Below are 16,434 nucleotides of genomic sequence, written 5' to 3'. Positions count from 1 at the left end.
TTTGTAGAATGGTTTGAACATTGTTTTGGGTGGAAGTCAACCCCATTCAGATTGCTTGCATAGGATCTCTGTAGAGGAATGATTTTCACTCTTTGAGCACAGTTCACGTGTGTGTGTGTGTGTGTGTGTAAATAACTATTATAAAGCTCCAATCCAGTAAATACACTTGTTTCATTTTAAGTGAAGCATATATATATTTGCATGATTGGACATGAATAAACAAATTGCCAGTTACTAAACATGTGAGTAGATAGTCTTGAGTTGATGATTTTTTAATATATTTTTTCTGCAAACTAGCAGACATATTGGACATGTAAGCTGATTGCTTTACTTTCTCATGATGGTGGAATCTGCTTGGCACAACAAGTGGTCAACGATGACAGTCATTAATCACTCTTGTCACTGACCCAACATCTGTCCCAGGTTTTGATTTGCTAAGGTACCTGTAGTTATCTCTGAACAGGTTTCAAACGGGAAAGGTCTGCTGTGCGGCCAATTTCTCTAAATGGGATTTTTCTAACGACCCATGATGCTGCTGCAGTCAACTTCAGACTATGTCACATATCGTTGTCAAGTGCCCACTGACTTAATTTGATGGTGGACTACTGGCTCTTCACCTGGCTGAGAATGATGTCATTAAATAGTTGGGCATATTGTGCATACACTGATATTCTCTCTTTCTCTCTCTCTCACACACACACACAAAACACTGAAACGTGAAATTCACTTAATTTCTTTTCACTGTCTTTGAGTAGAGATCCGTTTTGTAAATGATATTGTATTCTCAAGCACTGGGTAAGAAAATGAATGTTTGATTTCTTCCATTTTGTTTAAAATCAGGTAAAGGCATGTCAGTTACAGCATAAGTTGTGATCTTCAGGAAAACAACAAAGATATGTGAATGTAAACTTGTGTTAGTAAAAATTAAAATATTAAGGCATCTGTCTTGTATTTTTCAGACCTATCCAAGTTAGGACAATTGCAATAAACAACATTTAAACTAGTTGTAAATAGTCACTGGACTCACTAGATTCTATGTGCAGACATGCTTTTTACAGTCCCATTCATGCATGTATGCTTAGAAATTTCTTAATGTGTTGTCTTGCCACACATACATACATTACACATTTATTGTCCATGTCAGTCTTTTCATCACTTTCAGTACCTCTGGCAAGTCTTTGTCTGACTATGCTTCACTGGATATTGTGAAATTGTTTCTACAATGTCAAGTCATATTTGTAGGTCTCAGTGTAGAAAAGTGCAATCCTGTACAGTATCTTTGCTTCAGTTCTTGCTACAATGGGTGGTGCATGATCAAGGCAAAACTTCCATGGTGGTAGTATTCTCATTATCTTGATTGTCTGACACCAACATTCATTTCAAAGTCAAATCATGTCAAATTATGAGGGCATATTAGGTGTGTTTTTCATGCTGAACCAGTCTGTCCTGGGTTGATATAGGGTTTAAGTTCATCAAAGGGTCTTACAGGGTCATATGTAGCTGATACACTGGTCAAGAGAGACATTTTATGTCAGTGCACAGACATGTCTCTTGATTTGCCTTCATTGTAGTTTATACTGATTATCCCATCAAAGTTCCTGAGGTATTCAAATACTTCAAAGTTTGCCACAATATCGTTGAAAGCTTTGGTCTTGTGAAAATGTTAAATGACAATATGGCCTCTGAGCTATTGAAAACACAAGCACCTGGAGGAACATTTCCAAGGCTTCTGAGTTTCTGATTAATAGAATTTGCTAGGGCTGATGTCAGTTCTGATCTAGATTTCCACAGCTTCTTTTGATGCCGCAATGTATTTCTCTGCAGAAAATATATACCAAATACTGTACAGCAGTACTCACAAAGCTGATAATCAATGTAATTTGGGCCGAGGGTGAGGGGGTAATTGACGAGCATGTGTGGTTAGAACCAGAAGTTCATCTGTCCTGAGAAGAACTTGGAATATATAGGGTTAACAAGCCCCAATAGGGTATTGTTTTCCAGAGCCCAGAGAGAGACTGATGATAAACCAATTACCCGTGCTCTCTGGGCAGGGTTAACAAGATGGCAATCAAATCTAAACTACATCTTGCCAGTGCAGATCCAGATTTTCGAAGGGTCTTAACCCAGACTCTATTTTAGTGACTGCTATTTTGAACCTGCAATCTGCCTGAGCAACCTAAGCTGACCGTGGAGTACTTACAAACTTGTGAGAGCTTTCAGGAGGTGGGAAAGACTTCTGACCTGTTCTGACAGGCAGGTGATTCCAACTGCCAGATGGAGTATGTGGATGAAGTCTGATGCTGGATCTTCCCAAACATGGATGGTGGTGATTCTGAGCAGGCAACCTCTTGGCGAGAGTTTTTGAGCTACACAAGCACACACTAATCCTATTTTATCACCCCTTACTCAGCACTGTTCCACCACTGAATCCCCTGAGTATCATGGGCCCCCATTAACTCTTTGCCACAGCTCAACACACAAGCTGCAACTTCCCCTTTTTTCCAATGTCACTCTGACTGGCTGTCTAGGAACTTTTGGACTCTATCACCCTGTGCAACATCTTCTCAAATATCCTCCCTTTTATAATTCATCAGGTTCCATTTAACCACCAGAGGCATGGGAAATAATATTATCCACGCTTATTGCCCTTTTACTTCCTCCTCGCTGAACACTTTCCCTTGTACTCCTTCTGGATGGTTCTTGTGGTATGTGCCTTAACATGGGCTCCAAGCAAAAAGAGGAAGGGAATATGATTCTCTCCATGGAATTTTCCTCAGCTATGAACAAGAATCCATCCTGGCTCTCAGCTAGGATTGTTATGGTTAGGCTATAGTATTCTCTTCTGAATTTGAGTTTCACATTTTTTGTGTGTATCCTTAACTGATATAATTTGGGATACGTCTTGTATACTTGGGAGTTTTGGCTAATTAAATATCAGTTTAATATATGATAAATGGGATAATTTATTTTTCAGCTAAAATGTGAATATAGATGCATGATATAGACAATAAAAGAGACAATTCGGGTTTCTTTCAGGAATCTGAACCCTTCTGTCATCTGCCTTTCTAAATACAGAGGATGACAATAAAGAACTGTGCACAGAGTTTACAAGTTTTCTTCGCTTCAGTTTTCATTGCTCTTTGGAAAGAAAACACTTTTTGTCCTCAGTTACTCTTGTACAACCCTGTTGACATCAGTTTGGTTTTCCAGGTTTAACTGAGAGAATAACTTGTCCACTGTGTTCTGTGAGACCCAGCAACAGGTCACTTATTTTTATGTGGAGGGAGTTCTCCTGGAAAGCACAGAAAGTACTCAAAGGTCATAGTCGGTTAAGACTCTGGAGGCTATTACTAAGAAACTTAAATTTGACATTGTTAATCACAGCAGCAAGGAATTTTCTTTCCTACAATCTACTTACTGGTTGTTTATAGATTGCAGATTATGATAGGGTGTGCTAAATATGTCACTTGCCATCAGACAGAGTTTACTAATTGTGAAAAGCTCCGAAAATTTTGCAGCAGGCTTTAATATATGATGTGCAAGATGTATTAGTACTGCTGAGTAAATGAAGGGATAATATCAATAACATGCATAATTCAGACACAAGCCATTTATTATAGAGTCAGAAACTCCATGCTTTTTGGAGTGGGATGTAACATTGCAGCCTATGGGGGGAATGGGAGAAGGGGGAGAGAGAGAGAGAGAGAATGAATGAATGAATGCATGCATGCTGTTGTCCTAACTGAAGTGGCAGACTTTGCTGGGATAATATTCTGTCTCAGTGAGATAACACTGTTTACAAGATTAGAGAATTTGGCAGTACTTTATATTTAGTGCACTAAATACTTAGTTTAGACTTGATTGATGGTTATTTTAGGTACAAAGTAAAATACTTTTATAGGTGTCCCTAAATGTTTATGGGAATGTTGATCCATTTCTTACACAACTTTTATCTCTGAGGTATAGTCTCTCATTACTAGGAGTTACATGCATGTATTGTGAGAGAAAACAGCCCATATACCTGATTTTCCTTTCATTTACACCTATGGAGTCCCAATAACTTCAGTGAAATTACTCCAGATTTGTACCAGTGTAAGTGAGAGGGAAATTTGGACCCATACCTTTTTTTCCTTTTGTTGGATGATTTACATGCAGTTCATCCATACTGCATCTCATGTCTGAGTTAGATATGTGTAGAGGTCAATGTGAAGAGATCACAGCAGCCACAGCATTCCTACAAAGTCACATACCTATCTGTAAAGCAACCTGGATTCCTTGCTGGAATCCAAACAAAACGTGGTAGTAGTTTGCAGCCAATGAGAGTAATTGACATTTAATTTAATAACAATACCCAGGTTAAAATAACCTGAGTTGGTTATGCATGGTGTTTTGACAACATAAACTTCCTCCTGTATTACTTCACTGGAGTGATTCTATTAGACACTTCACCCCAATCCAAAGTCATGGGATTTCCATGACTGTGGGGGGGGGCTTTTGATTGGGCCCATAGCTTCTCTGTTTATTAGCATCTGAGAATTCAGAAAAGAACTGGAAGGTAGGCTCTGGAATTAGATTGAAAACTCAAAGTTAATCTCTTGCAAAACTGAGCTAAAGAATAGTTTTATAGTTTAGCTGTAGGTAATACTCCTATTAATACATATATATGGCTGTAAAAATATTTATTATTTGATAAAAGCAGGGTTTGTATCTACCCACGCAGGACAAGTAGGAATAATTTCTGGGCAAGTTCTATCAACTTCTATTTCTAACCATCCTGATTGTGAAGATAACCTTCCAAATGTGAACTATGTGTGAACTGATGCAGTGAGCAGTGATATCTTAATGAGTGTACCATAAGCAGTGTTGGAAGAGTATGTCATAGAGTTTAAGGCCAGAAGAGACCAGTAGATCATCATCTTTTCTGACCTCCTGTATATCACAGGCCACCAACACCACCAGCAATCCAGCAACTGAAATAAGACCAAAGTAAATAAGACCCAGAGGAAACTAGACTGTTATGGGCCTTAAGCAGAGAATAGGAGGGACCGAGGTGCACCAGTGCTCAAGGCCCGTGCAATGGCAGGGAAATTTTTAAGTGTGATATACTCAGACAACCCTGGAAAGTCACCCACACTCACACGCTGAAGAGGAAGGTGAAAACCCCCCAGTGTCACTGTCAATCTGATCAGGGGAGGGAATTCCTTCTCAACCCCATGTGTGGTGATCAGTTAGACCCTTAGCATGGGAGCAAGAACCATCCAGCCACGCATCTGAGAAAGAATGCTTGGTGCCACCTCAGACTCTTGTTCCTCCATGTCCACTGTCCCATCTCCAGCTGTGGCCATCCTTGATGCTTTAGAGGAAGGAGATAAAAAATCACCCCAGAATGCACTGGCAGAAAAAAAATCTCTTCCTGACACCTGCCTGTTGGTGGCGGTCTGAAGCATGAGCTCTTGAAAGATAGATATAAACCAGAAGTGAGCCTCAGGGTTGTTGAGCCCTGCTTCCTACGATCACGAGCAACCTCCTCATACTCTGGTACTCATAAATCTGTCCAGCTCTCTCTCAAAACTAATTAAGCTATTTGCTCCCACAACTCCGACTGGGAGACTGTTCTAGAACCTCACTCCTCTGATGGTTAGAAACCTTCTTCTAATTTCAAGCCTGAATTTGTTCATGGCCGCTATGTATCTGTTTGTTCTGATGCCAGCATTGTCCTTTATCTTAAACACCTTTTTACCCTCCCTGATATTTATCCCCTAATGTATTTATAGAGAGCAATCATATCCCCTCACAGCCTTCTTTTTGCAAGATTAAACAAGCCACACTCTTCCAGTTTCCTCTCCTGAGAAAGGCCCTCCATTCCGCTGATCATCCTAGTAGGGTAAGAGCAGTTGCTGCCACTGTAGAGTGGTGGTCAGGGAGAGGAGGATGGGGGTACTGGCCACTGCTGTTGTGGTGGCTGCCATTCTTGTACAGAGCCATGGGAGAGGAGCTACTTCCTTCATCCCTTTAGATCAGGAGGCCCTTGGATGGGAGCAGGGCGGCCAGCCTTGCTGAGATTTGTCTGTGTGTGTAGAAGTCCCCATTGATGCTGCTGAGTCACATCAGCAGAGAGAGCTGTTAATCCAATCCATTTTATGGACTCTTATGGGATGAGGTGGCAAAGGCCCTCGAACACAAAGCTTTCTGCTGGGGTCAAGTGGGACCACACACACAGGGCTTTTCGCAGCAGGTGGCAGAAGGATTTCCAACTTCTCTGGAGCCCTCTGTTTAGATGGATGGTGTCGTCTGGGAGCCTCCCCCACCCTCCCATTTGCTAGGATGGCAGGCATAGGGATAACTGCTGATAGTCTTCAGGCTGGTTGGGACCTCCTTGCTCCTTAGTCCATTGCTCCATTTCTTGGTAGGTTCAGGACTGTCCCTGGAGGAGGGAAATCTCAGATCCAGCCACACCTGAATAGGACTGTTTGTGTGGAATCAGACAAATCTATAGGATTTAGGTGGCTTCCCACCATTAATTCACTGTGGAGAGAGGGTCCTACATAAATTATTTTATATAGGGGTGGGTGGCCCACCATTAATATACTGTGGGGGAGAGAGAATTATTTCTTTGGTGAGGTGAAGACTCATCATTCATTGATTTATTAGGGGCAGCATTTACTGGGGCACAAAGTTCAGCTACTGCGAGACCAAGGACTTTAGGCCCAAACAGTGAGGGTCCCCAGACAAAAGGAGACAGAATAGGACGGAGAGGGAGCTAGAGAGTGGCATTGCACTGGGTGCTGGTGTATTTTGACCTGGCAAGTAGTCTTAGTCTTCAGGCTGGTAGGTGCTGGCTATATTTTTTCAAGGTCTGGGTACATCTAGCCATCAGTCAGTCCAAGAAGTGGATTTATAATTTCCTGAGAAGAAAGTAGCTCTATTTAACACTGGTTCATGTAAACTTTGAATCACTGCAGATGATTAAGAATTGTAATGTATATTATTAGTTCAATAAGTATGTTTCTATACAGAGCTGGTTGCTGTTGTTAACAATAATAAGGAATAACTAGAGGAGGAGCTGTGCTCTGTTTTCCTTAAAGCTGGGATTCTAGCGGTTCCTCTTAGTTCTGTATTCAAAAGAAATTTTCACAAAGAGTATTTTCCCATTTTGTCATCTTTAACCTTTACTTTGAGCCCTTACCCCAGGTTCAGGCACTGAAGAGTTAAGAACAGTTTCTTATATCTGAAAATATTTTTTGTCACTTTTTTCTGACAATCTCAGCGCTGGTGTGCATTACTATTTCAAGAGCGCTAACACTTTCATTTAAAACAAAAACAAAAACAAAAAAACAAAAAAAAAACAATGAAAGTTCTGTGGCACTTTAAAGACTAACAAATTTAATTTCAGCAGGCATAAGCTTTCGTGAGCCTCAGCTCACTTCCTCAGATGCAGTAGGTAGAAATGATACAGTAAATGGGTAACACATAGGAGGCATCATATACATATACAAGCGCATAGAGAAAAATAGGGTAGGTGGATAAAAGCCGGGTACTTGAGATCTTTTATCCACCTACCCCATTTTTCTCTATGCGCTTGTATATGTATATGATGCCTCCTATGTGTTACCCATTTACTGTATCATTTCTACCTACTGCATCTGAGGATGTGAGCTGAGGCTCACGAAAGCTTATGCGTGCTGAAATTAAATTTGTTAGTCTTTAAAGTGCCACAGAACTCTGGTTGTTTTTGCTGTATACAGACTAACATGGCTACCCCTCTGGAATGCTTTCATTGGCTGGTTAAATGGTGATAGAGGTATAGCTAGTGCGTGCCCTCCATTAGTTAATTATCTATCTTCTCTTTATCGATTTTAGGAGAATTAAAGGATTCCATTTCTGTTTTTGAAACAATCAATTTGATGGTCATGCAAGGTAAAAATCTGAAGCTGTAAATTTGTAAAATCAGTAAGTATAGTAGAGCTGGTCAAAAAATGCAGAGAAATTTTTGTAGAAATTTCAAATTTTTGAAAATTTCCAATCTGTCTGTAAACGAAAAAGGCAGAAAATGTTTCTTGAAAATTTTAGTAGAAATTTTTCTTAGAAAGTTCTTGAAAAGTCAGATATTTTTGACCAGCTCTAATAAGTAGCATTGACAGAATATAATGAACCTGATCCTGCAGTTGATAGCATTTGGGCTGACTGTTGTGTCCTGATGGAGTCCTATTGAAGTCAGTGGCTCTCCTCTCAGGTACAGGACTCCATCTGCATGTTATCAGTTGCAGATTGGGGCTTATAAAAGTAATTTTTTCTATTAAACTGGATCCCATAGGAATGATATTTAGGAATAATCCTGAAATTTTCAGTGCTTCTAGTTCACATGCTAAGTATTCCTTTGTTTTTCTCTTAACCATCAGGAAAGGAATGGTACTTGCTGCATTTAGAACTGACTGTGACCGATGTGAATGACAATGCACCTGAATGGGCCATGGATCCTTTCCCGTTCCTGGCCGTGGTATCTCCTAAAGCTGCAGCAGGGACTAAGGTGTATAAACTTCTTGCTGTGGATGGAGATGAAGGGGTCCACGGAGCTGTAGAATATTTTCTCTTGGAAGGTAAATAAAAAGCATATGTACACATACGTGTGGACACACACACACAGATACAATCACTACCTTGGTTTCTTCCCCTCCATCCCCAGGTCCTTCTGACAGAACTCATCCTGTGGGTCTCCTGTAGTAGAAAGTCAGCTTGAAGTGGGTATACAGACTCACTGGTAACCCCTCATCTACTGGAGCGGCTCCAGCAATAGTTTAAAACTGGCCACCTTTGACAGAGGGCTGTGGCAACACTGCCCATCCCCAGTGATGAATTGGTTTCTGTGGGATAGTCATGGATATTTTTCTGTGTTGGAGTTTTTACTGGGAGTTATTCTTGTGTAAGTAGTAAAGGAACAGGTCCTAAATCTCCTTTATCTGAATAACAGTTTATTCATTTCCTTTAGGACTATAATACTAAAGTAATTAGTGGAGGATAAGGACACACAAAGTGTGATAGCCGCAGAATGTATAACTTAGAAATATAATTATGAAAGTAAGTAACTGCTTGTAGTTGGGTTTTGATTATTTTTGGATGCACATGAACTCCAGATCAACAAAAATCAGAGATGACCCTCCCATCCCAATTTTATTCCAGTAAAAAATTTCCTGACAACAGTCTCTGGGTTTATATTTCTTTTTAGGTGGAGAAGACAGATTTGAGGTCGAGAAGGACAGTGGCTGGATTAAAACAACAGGTTTGCCATTAGTGAAGGACAGGGAATACCTAATCACTGTGATAGCAGCGGATAAACTTGGTACTAAAGGGGTTCCTGCCTCTGTTTCTGTGATTGCGGGGCTTCGACCACCACAGTTTACCAACATATCATATATTGTTTATGTTCCTGAAAACACGCTCCAGGGAAAACCGTAAGTACTAGTTAACCATGGTACTAGTACCAGTTAATAGCAGGGGTTATTGCATAGGCTACTAGTTTAACCTGATATTACCAACCAGAAGCCTTCACATTATTTGCAGTTTGCAAACAGATATGATGATTGGCATTTAGATGTCCTGGTGAAAGGACTATCTAAGAATAAAGGATGCCTATATTTTAAAAAATGACCTTGAAGACAAATTAGAAGCATTAAACAAGAAAGAAAAATATCCTTTATGTGTTCTTCCAGTTCAGGATCTGTGTTGATGTTTGGAAAAGTGACAAATTCCTCATGTGAAAACCAGAAAAAGTAAAAGGCTGTGAGTGCTGCTTTCATTACTGAGAAAAAATGAAGATGCTGCAGAGCTTGGTCATTTGATTTTCCATTCTGTTGGAAAATTTTCCATTCTGTTATCATGCCAGTGTACATATCACCAAAAATTATGACATAATAATTTGGCAGGATAAAACAATCTTTTACTGGACTAGCAAATTCAGTTTAATATACTGGGACAAATTTTGCCTTCAGTTGTACCCATGCAACCTTACTGACTTGCTCTAATTTGTAGTGTAAAAGGTTCCTTTTGCAACTAAATCATGAAACCTTTTGACTTGAAAGCTCATGGTCTGTATTTGTAACATGTTTATTAATCCAGTCATATTATCTACCATATTTAGTCTACTTTTTTCAGTATCAATATAGCTACAGTCTTCCCGGATATAGTAATTTAGTATGTATGAGATCAGATGATAATGTGCTTTTGCTTTAAAAGTGTGATGTGTATATATGTATCTTCTTTTGGTCCCTGTGTTAAGAATTGTGGAATCCCACTAGATATTTAATCACTGCCTTCTTGGATCCAGACAAGGCTAAATCTAAAAAATAATATGATTCTTTGTAACTACTTTTTATCAGCATTTAAAAAAAACACCTAAGAGTCGTTGATAGCTAGCCAGCCAGCCAGTATTTCAGGTCAAGTTCCCCAGCAATATCCCAAGGGAATGAAATATTAATCTTGAGTGTAATCAGATTATAATATGACACAGAGGCCATGGCCATAAATAATGCCATCCAGTGGAAGCAAATTATTATTCTACATGAACAGGAAATGCTAAAAGATTGTGGTAGAATCCTGCAGTACTAATATTAAATTGGATCAGTTAGTCAATGATCTAGCACAGTGAGGTCCTGCTAGGTGCTATGGTAATACAAATAATAAATAAAAGAAACAAGATATGAGCTATTACAACCTTTGGCAATACCTCAAAATTTCAACCATACGATCAGATCCTCTGAAAGAAGTCATTGCCAGCAATATGAAACTATTCAGAAAGAAAGTACTTATATAAACTGAGATGTACCAGTCTCTGCAAATCCTCATGGGAAGATTTCTGTGCAATGAATGGTACAAAAATCCAAACAGGAAAATATTGTATAAATCTTGCTCACGGAGACTGATTATGAAACTCATAAGGACCAACGTGCCTGTGTCTTAAAGGAATATAAGGAGTAGGTTCGCAAAATATCTTTGCAGGAAGCCCATTTGTTTCAGAACAGAAAACACTGTGCCTATGTTGCATAGGCAATATTGGCAAATACACAAATAACTGGGCATTAATTGCACTTGCACACCAACATTTGATGTATATAAAAGCATTAAAACCATTGCGTGCTGAAATGAGAACACTGAAAACAAGGTGTACCTGAGCATTACAAAGAGCATTTGTCCTAATCTAAGAAAGCAATTGCACTTTCTATAGGATCAGAACCAAACCACATCCACCACATTAGTAATATATTTGCAATATAATCATTTATGATTTATTGAAAGGTATAATGTTTTCATTCTTCATTTCATGCAAATCAAAAACCTGATAGTGCCCTTCCTTGGAGCTTGGGGGAATCTTCTTTCACACGGCTCTTAGCACCTTGCAGTATCAGGCAACAAATGGCTAAAGGATCTATTTTCTATTTGAAATACTCAAAATGTTTCTTTTGTGATTTAAAAAAAAAAAAATTTGTATTAAGTATCTACAAAGTTAAAGATGGTAACAAACGTCAACACAATCACCGCAGACAATATGCACCAACAAAAAAGATCAAATGAAGAATAAACAAATATTGAAAATGTTGTAGGACAACATTACCTAGTTTTGCAGATCAAGAGGCTTTCATAATACTAACAAAGTTCACAGCCGCAGTTTTGGACGCTTATTTTAAAGGAATTGAACTTTGGAGGTTCTCCCATATAAAAGTATTGGCCCCTATTAAAAATATGATATGGGCCACAAATAGCTCTCTATGAGTGAATGAAGAGGTGTATTACTTTGACTCAGTCCCTTTCCCAGTGAAGTTAGTACAAGACCTCCACTGATTTCAGTGGAAACAGGATTGTGTCATACTAGATTTAAAGAATCTCGCTTTTATCTTTTAAGGCCATTCATCTTAAATATTAGATCTTAAATATACTGTATTGCTGACCTACTTTTTCCTTTTGTAGCTAGCTCTTCAAATATTAAGATCATCTGGTCAGGGCAGGAAATTAACTATTCCCTTATTAGACTAAATCCCTTGGCTCTTGATTTACCTTTAGTCCCCTATCTGAAAATCATTGCAGCATGTTGTCAGGAAGGCAGACTAAGCAAATTCAGTTAAAACTAAAATAAAATCCTCCCTTTCTAGCCTGGCTGGATTTTTAATCCTTACTATGTCCTATACCCAAGGTTCCTATCTTTTACCTGTTTTGCCTCAAGATAGCAGGTTTGAGGAGCATTTTATAAAAATAGGGTCCAGTCTCATCATCTTTAGATACAATCCTCATTGACTTCAGTGACTTTTGCATGCATTAGCATGCAGGATTGGGTTTGCAGTTTATTGCTTTTTGCCATATTCTGGTATTTCAGAATGCTAATACTCAGCATCACAATATTAGGAAAACAAATATAAGAAGTTTATTCTTGTGGATAAGAATTTCAGAGAGGAAAGTGATAATTTTGTGTTGATGTCTTTTCTCTTTGCTTTTTTGATTTTCATTTTTATCCAGGTTTCTTACAGTCTCTGCTTTGTCATATCAAAACAAATCCTTGAGCTACAATTTGCTAACAAATCCTAGTGGCCTGTTCAGCATCCATCAGGCAACAGGAGAGATCAGCTTGACTCGGAGTGTGGATTATGAGAGTGTCCAACATCAGTACCTGCTTCTGGTCAGAGCAACAGAAAGACAAGAGCAGTTTAGCAGTGTAGTTGAGGTAACTCTATGTCATTCTGCTTTGATTAGGACAGCCCTGATTTTCCTGCACTTTATGAAGAATCTGGAAGAACCTGGATAGCTTTAATTCCCATTCTCTCCTTTCTACCTCATGTTCTATCCCAAGCTATTCCTAGTCTTTGTGTTGTGTCCTTATCTCTGGTTGAGGAGGACCGGTACAGCTCCCCTAGAGCCCATTAATGCTGCTCCTGAAATGACCTGTTCATGTAAGATGCTTCTTTCCTCTTCAGGGGCTGAGTTTACTGCCTCTCCACAATTCCCAGCGTCGACTGCTCAGATGGAAAGAAATATCACCAGTCTAAACCTGATGCCAGTACCCTTGTTCTAAACTAACGTAAATAGCATGACATACATTCTAGACCATTTCCATTTAAAAAGCAGAGAATATGAACAAAGAAAGATTTTTAGCTTAAAGAAAGGGGACCAAACCTATAAGAAAGGAAACCACAGTAAATTTTTAATGGATATATTGTATCTAAAAGACATAATTTCAGGGTCCTTTTAAAACCTATTTGAAAAAATAATTGAAATACAGATATAGCGGATGTGTACATATATTTATTTATTAGAGATCAGGGACTTGTACTAAGTACTGTACAGTCATATGACAAAGGCTGTGTCTACATTGACGGCGGCAAAGTAGCCGCCGTCAGGTCGACTTATCTGGATCAACTGAGCCGTCAGTGAAGACCCACTCAATCGATCCAGAAGTCGACGCTATTCATCCACTCCCGCAAGTGGCATAGCCCTGCATCAACGGGAACACAGTTCCCGTCGGTGCAGTGCAGTGAAGACGGCATGCAGTAGAGAAGCACAGCAGTCGATGGGAGTTACTCCCGTCGACTGCCGCCAAATCACCGGTGTAAATGTAGACCAAGCCAAAGAGACATTCCCTGCCCTCAAAGAGTTTATAATGTAAGTATAAAATGAGACAACAGGTGGATACAATGAAAAAAGATAGGGGGAAACAATGAGATGATATTGGCTAGCTTGATAAGCAGAGGTCTCAGCACTCCGTCTGCTGCCAATGTGTGTTGATCGTTTTGTAGGCATCTCAGCAGAGAAGAGTTTTAAGATAGGATTTGAAGGAGGACAATGAGGTGGCTTTGCGAATACATAAGGTCTGATTCTAATTATACGTATAATCTCGTTCCACTGGCTTTTGTGGAGTTACTCCTGATTTGCACTGGTCTAAGTGAGAGGAGATTTAAACCTGTAGTATTTATTTTAGGGGAATGAAAACATTTTATAATACCGTTAGGAGTCAGAATTTGACCTCCACTCCATATTTCTAGTTCCTGATTTACACCAAATCAAATATAATTGAGTTCAAAATCTGGTCTCAGCGAACTTATACAGTTAAAAGCGTAATACACTTGCAGAAGAATCAGCTACATTAGTATTTTCAGTGGTAGAAATAATAAAAAGGTATTGCAAGATAGATTAGTGAAAAAGATTACTAAGAAAATGAAGAATCCATTTGCCCTGCAATTAAATAGGAAAATAACAGACAATGTTCGTGAGGAAAAAATGGAAAAACCTTGCAGTAGAATTTTTAGATATGACAGTTGCCATTACTTAGGAATTTCTGTCTAACATAAAAACTGTTCTCAGCAGGAAATGAACAATCTAACAAAAATGGCTTTTCCTATGGGCTATGGCTTCTGAAATCCTCTAAGAGGATTATTTTTGGAAAGTTCTTGTATCAAGTATATCTATACAAGTGAAGACACTGCTCTGATCCACTTTGATACTACTTAACGCTGTCATCTCTTCCATTCAGGTTTTGGTTGTAATCACAGATGTGAATGATTGTGCCCCAGAATTCCAGCAGTCAATCTACAGCAAAGACAATGTTCCTGAAACAGTTCCCATGACAACTGCACTTCTGCAAGGTTAACGCTTTTAAAACTGTTTATTGCAGTCAGTAGGAGAATTACTTTCTGCTGCTAATTAGAATTTTCCCTCAGAAGCACAAGGTGTCAATTCCAGGGTGGGATGCTCAACAACTCTGAGGAGGTATTTGGCATCTTGCAGAACTGGGTCACGAGCATAAACTGCTTTACTAGTGCACAGCTGTAAGGAGCTGGGGGAGGGAGAGAAAAGGAAGGAAACAAATCTTTTCTGTAGGATTATGAAGTGGCAGTACATATTCTGTGGCTGCTACTACAGCCTCAGGGTTGCAGTAGCCCAGCAGCTACTGTGTCCCTCTTTCTGAGGAACGGCGATGGTGTTTGTCCAGTAGTTGTGGGTCCATCAACCATCTCTTCTGTCCACTTTGTGCTCTGGGACAGAAGGAATCCTCATGGAACAGGTGCATAGAACCTCTGTGTGGGCTGTCCACATGCTACTTCCTCCCCATCCCATTCCACTGAACTACTGCAATTCTGTTGCATTCAGGGCCTGTTTTGTGTATGCATATGTGAGTGAGGTGAGCAAAATTTGGCCTCTACTGAATTTATAACTAAATAACTCAATTTTAAATTATGCAATTCTATGTAGTGCATAAATGGTTAAAGAAAAATCAGAGTATTTATGGAAATATGGGCAGATTCTAGAAGAAAAGCAGATTTATGTAAAAAATAAACAATTGTTTACGCATTTAAGACTTTGCAATAGTATACACAAAGATTAAAATAGCAAATTACTAGATCATTGAAAAGTAATCTCTTGAATGGGAAATGACATTTTATAATCTAGTAATGTGTTCTTTTAGATTGTGCATTTAAGCATATGCTTAATTTTATACATGAGTAGTCTAATTGAACTCTGTGCGACCACTTTCATATGTGAAGTTAATCATGTGTTTGCAGAAGGAGAGCCTGTTGGGGACAAAGTAAATTTGGGGTGAGTGGTGCAAATCAGGTGGGCATGAAAATATAAGTACCTACATGGGGAGACGATTTCTGGTAGTGGAGGGCTCTTTAGCAGACAAAGGCATAACAATGGCTGGAAGTAGCCAGGGAATTGAATGCTTTACTTGTTGATATAAATATTGAGACTTGAAGTGAAATATATGCTTTTCTTTACAGCTCGCTTTCAAAACATTGTTAATCAGCATAAAAATATGCTACATCCTGTACTACTTAGAAAGTTACTTCAAGCACTACATGTTAAAATAAATGTTATTACTGTTCTTTTGATGCCATTCATTAATTCTTTTGTTAACATTTTTATTATTTTAATCCTTAGACCTTGATCTAGGAAGTGTCCTTTTCTTCTGTTTTAATAGTGACAGCCAACGATTGTGATTCAGAAGAAAATGCTGAAATATTATATTATACTTTGAGTCCAGATTTTAGCATTTCTTCACATGGTACTCTCTTCCCAGCAACACACTTGGACTATGAGCGGCCCAACCATCTTTATGAATTTATAATTATGGCTGTAGATAAAGGAGAAGAGCCAAAGACTGGGACAGCAACTGTCAGAATTCGTGTTTCAAATGTGAATGATGAAGCACCCGAGTTTTCTCAGGCAATGTAAATATATAAGATGTTTTTAAAACTCTGAAAATATTGCTTTTATCTTTTTACTACTGCCTCTTATCTTGACATCCAGAGTAACAGACACAAAATTATAGAATAGCAGTACTAGAGGGAACCTCAAAAGGTCTTCTAGTCCAATCCCCTGCACTCAAAGCAGGGCCAAGCATTGTCTAGACCATCTCTGACAGGTGTCTGTCCAACCTATTCCTAAAAATCTCCA

General features: G+C 39.0%; 1 protein-coding gene across 1 annotated transcript in view; it reads left to right on the top strand.

Annotated features, from left to right (window-relative positions):
* LOC137147628 (neural-cadherin-like) overlaps positions 1–16,434 on the top strand; it is an 88,496-nt gene that overhangs the window by 20,751 nt on the left and 51,311 nt on the right. The window contains exons 2-6 of the mRNA XM_067539945.1: positions 8,400–8,597; positions 9,224–9,449; positions 12,502–12,706; positions 14,510–14,621; positions 15,959–16,208. Coding sequence (XP_067396046.1) covers positions 8,400–8,597; positions 9,224–9,449; positions 12,502–12,706; positions 14,510–14,621; positions 15,959–16,208 — 991 coding nt within the window. The remainder of the gene's footprint in view (positions 1–8,399; positions 8,598–9,223; positions 9,450–12,501; positions 12,707–14,509; positions 14,622–15,958; positions 16,209–16,434) is intronic.

This window comes from Emydura macquarii, unplaced genomic scaffold (assembly GCF_026122565.2).
Source record: "Emydura macquarii macquarii isolate MOO-44397 ecotype Brisbane River unplaced genomic scaffold, CSIRO-AGI_Emac_v2 contig_561, whole genome shotgun sequence".
Classification (NCBI taxonomy): Eukaryota; Metazoa; Chordata; order Testudines; family Chelidae; genus Emydura; species Emydura macquarii.
Note: the sequence above shows the minus strand (reverse complement) of the source record. Positions and strands in the feature narration are given on the sequence as shown.